The sequence below is a fragment of the Lactuca saligna genome, chromosome 7 (assembly GCF_052625555.1).
Source record: "Lactuca saligna cultivar CGN05327 chromosome 7, ASM5262555v1, whole genome shotgun sequence".
NCBI lineage: Eukaryota > Viridiplantae > Streptophyta > Magnoliopsida > Asterales > Asteraceae > Lactuca > Lactuca saligna.
In genome coordinates this window covers 66482178-66485315 of record NC_136423.1, presented here as the reverse complement: position 1 = coordinate 66485315, position 3138 = coordinate 66482178, and the positions used below count along the sequence as shown (strand labels likewise).

The window sequence follows — 3138 nt, the reverse complement described above, 5'->3', positions numbered from 1 at the left end:
TCATGGTCTTACCCTTCAACACTAAACACACTTGAGGTTTCAAATATAATATTTCGTTTATATATATATATATATATATATATATATATATATATATATATATATATATATATATATATATATATATATATATATATATATATATATATATATATATATATATATATATATATGAATTGGTTGGTACCGAATTATCATGATATTCAAATTTGTGTACATTTACCAACCAAACATATTGACTATCAACTTTCTTGGTTCGGTTAGTAATATGCTGATTGATTTTCCATTATACAATTTTAACGGCCGTAGTTGTTACTCATTAAATTTGTACAATGAGAAAATTTGAGACTTTTTTTGGGGTAATTAGAGGGGTGTATTATGGTGACAGTGAAAGTTGGCCAATGTCTCTCATCACTGTGGAGGTGAAGTTTATGTACATATAAATCTTTTTTTTTTTTTTTTTTGCTAATTTGGATTTTTAAGCTTTTAAATTGTGCTAAAATTTCTAAAACGGTTGGTATTGGTAATTCAAGGGCCTGAAAGTAGGGGAAACATGTGCTTTTTGGACGTGAAGAATTTGCTTACTGATGAAATTATTTGAGATTATAGTTCTCACGTAGGGTTGAACCAATTCGTTAGACTAGGTTATGAATCTAAGCATCCAATTGTCTTTCCTAGCTGTGCTTCTCTAAATCATTTTTCTTATAATAAGTGATAAGTGGTAATGGGTTTCTAAATGTTCTTATCTGTCTATATGGAAGTTAAGATATTCATATGAATAACCTTTTTACGAATACTTGACTTGAATTTCTGCTTATGATATACTGCCACTTACAAAAACTCTTATGTGACCAGATTTGGATGTAGAACCCCATAATGTTTCGCAGGAGGCTGAACAAATAATTGTAAGTTGTCTCTTAAGTTTTGCTAATTTTAGTAAGAGGGCATAATGATAGTATTTGTTTTTTTTTTTCCATTTTTATGATATTTCTTCAACTTGTGTTGCTGGTTTGATCTTGATTTCTATATATTGTTTCTAATACCGAGTGGGGGTTGGTGTGTTGGGGGTGTGGGCACAGACGGATCCAAGATTTCTTAGTAGGTGTTGCCGGTGACACATTTTTCCTTTTACGTAGTGACAAAAATATAAAAAAAAATGAAAATTTCAAAAAATTTTACACTGTATCCGAAAATTGCCGACATACCATCGCAACGCCTGCTATTCGCTATAGTGATCGCTATTGATAACACTCTCTCTTCACATCTACCTCTTAAGCTAAGAATCTATTACATTGTTGGAAACAAGTTATTTAAAAATTCTCCTCTGTTAATATAAAAGTACTTTCAAGTCCATACCCGAGATTCCCTAGCATTACCTATTAAAAGTAGATGGAGGGGGCTTGGTATAAGTTGATGTTGGTTGTAAATTTGTAATAATTTTCTCTTCATAAATTTATTAGTAATGTGTATTCGTATGTCACTGTCTTGGTTCTTTATCCATCCATTTTTTCTGAAATCACTGTAACATTGATGCACTTTTGTTTTCCTGAACAGAAGAATTCAACCGGGTTATCAGAAGAAGGTGGGAATTGTGCTATTACGTTGATATCAGAGCTTGAACAAATACTAGAAAAGAAACGAATTACTAGGTTGGTCTTTCTTTAAGTACAATCCTACACTTTTATTATTTACGCTCTAGTTGGTGACTCTACTGATGTGATATATATATTAATTGCTGCTACAGGTCTGAAATCCAACACCCAACGACCATGGAGAACCTACCAGACGATCTTTTATCAAACATATTCATCCGCTTATTGGCAAAAGAACTTGCTAAAATGAGGTGCGTTTCCAAATCTTGGAATGCCTTCTTATCTCAACCATCCTTTATAAAATCCCATCTCAAAAGTTCCATCAATAACAACGATCGAGTTCTCCTGGTCTTCTACAAAAAGACATATTCCGACCCTAAACCGTTCACAGCACACCCATGTCAAGCTCCCCATCACATACCCACAGATTTCATCAAACTCCCACCGGTCAATCCCAAAGCTGAACAGGCCACCAGTATGATTAAAGTTATAGGTTCTGTTCACGGATTAATATGCTCTTGTTATGGTGATGATGTCATCCACATTTGGAACCCTTCTCTCTCCGCTGTGTCAACTCTCCCACCATATTCTACCTCCTCCTGCAGCGGTAACACCATCTATTTTCGGTTCGGGTATGATCCCAAAACTGACGATTACAAAGTTGTTAAGCTTCAAGGCCTTTTCGGACTACCTTCAAGATTGTGTACTATATCATATGTTGTTAAAGAGATGCTACAAGTTGAGGTTTATAGCATGAGAAAGGGTTCATGGAAGCTCACTACTCAAAGGTTTCCATCTCACGTCACAAAGATTTTTGAACCTGATTACCTTTGTGTGGATGGGCATGATGGTTATCTTCATTGGCTTGGTTATAATGACGAGGGGAATGTATACACGATAGTGGCTTTTGATTTGGGTTTAGAGACATTTCGTGAGATACCTCTTCCGGATTCTCTATCATCAGATAACAACCGATCAAAACTTTTGGGAGTTTGGGCTGGAAAGATTTGTGTGATGTTATGGGTTAAGGGTGGGGGTAGCATAGATGTGTGGGTGATGGATGAGTATGGGGTGGCTGAATCATGGGTGAAGCGCAATAATGTCTCCTCACAGTGTATCAGTAGCTTCTTTTTTGGGTATACATCACACAATGAGATTTGTATTGTAAATGACAGTGGTCATTTTCTTTTGTACAATCCAGCTGCACATGAGGATAATGTCTTGAAGGAATCTTTTAATGAGGAATACAGTGTGAGTAAAATTGTGGAGTATGTTGACAGTCTTGCTTGGGTAGCATCTGCCATTCGGTGAGCTGCTGCATCATTTGCAGATTTTAATTTTGCGTTCAACCATTGTCTTTTAGCCTTTTTTTTCTATTCAAGGAGTCTTCTTATTTTTAATTGAATGTCTAATGAAAGAAAAGTTTCTGTTTTTTTAGGAGAGTAATGTATAGATATTGATTTCCGTATCTTTTAAAAATATTAAGGCTTTGTGTACTCTGTTTCGGTGTTGTGTTGCATGCATTTGAAGAGGTTAATCTCATGCT

General features: G+C 34.9%; 1 protein-coding gene across 1 annotated transcript; it reads left to right on the top strand.

The window, feature by feature from the left end:
- The first annotated feature begins 1769 nt into the window (after positions 1 to 1769).
- LOC145007027 (F-box/kelch-repeat protein At3g06240-like) lies at positions 1770 to 2903 on the top strand. The gene has a single exon (XM_078966031.1). It carries the CDS (start codon positions 1770 to 1772, stop codon positions 2901 to 2903), a length of 1134 nt encoding a protein of 377 aa, XP_078822157.1.
- The last annotated feature ends 235 nt before the right edge of the window (positions 2904 to 3138 follow it).

Coding starts and splice junctions, on each gene's coding strand:
- LOC145007027 (XM_078966031.1), top strand. CDS start 1,770: ATGGAGAACCTACCAGACGATCTTTTATCAAACATATTCATCCGCTTA.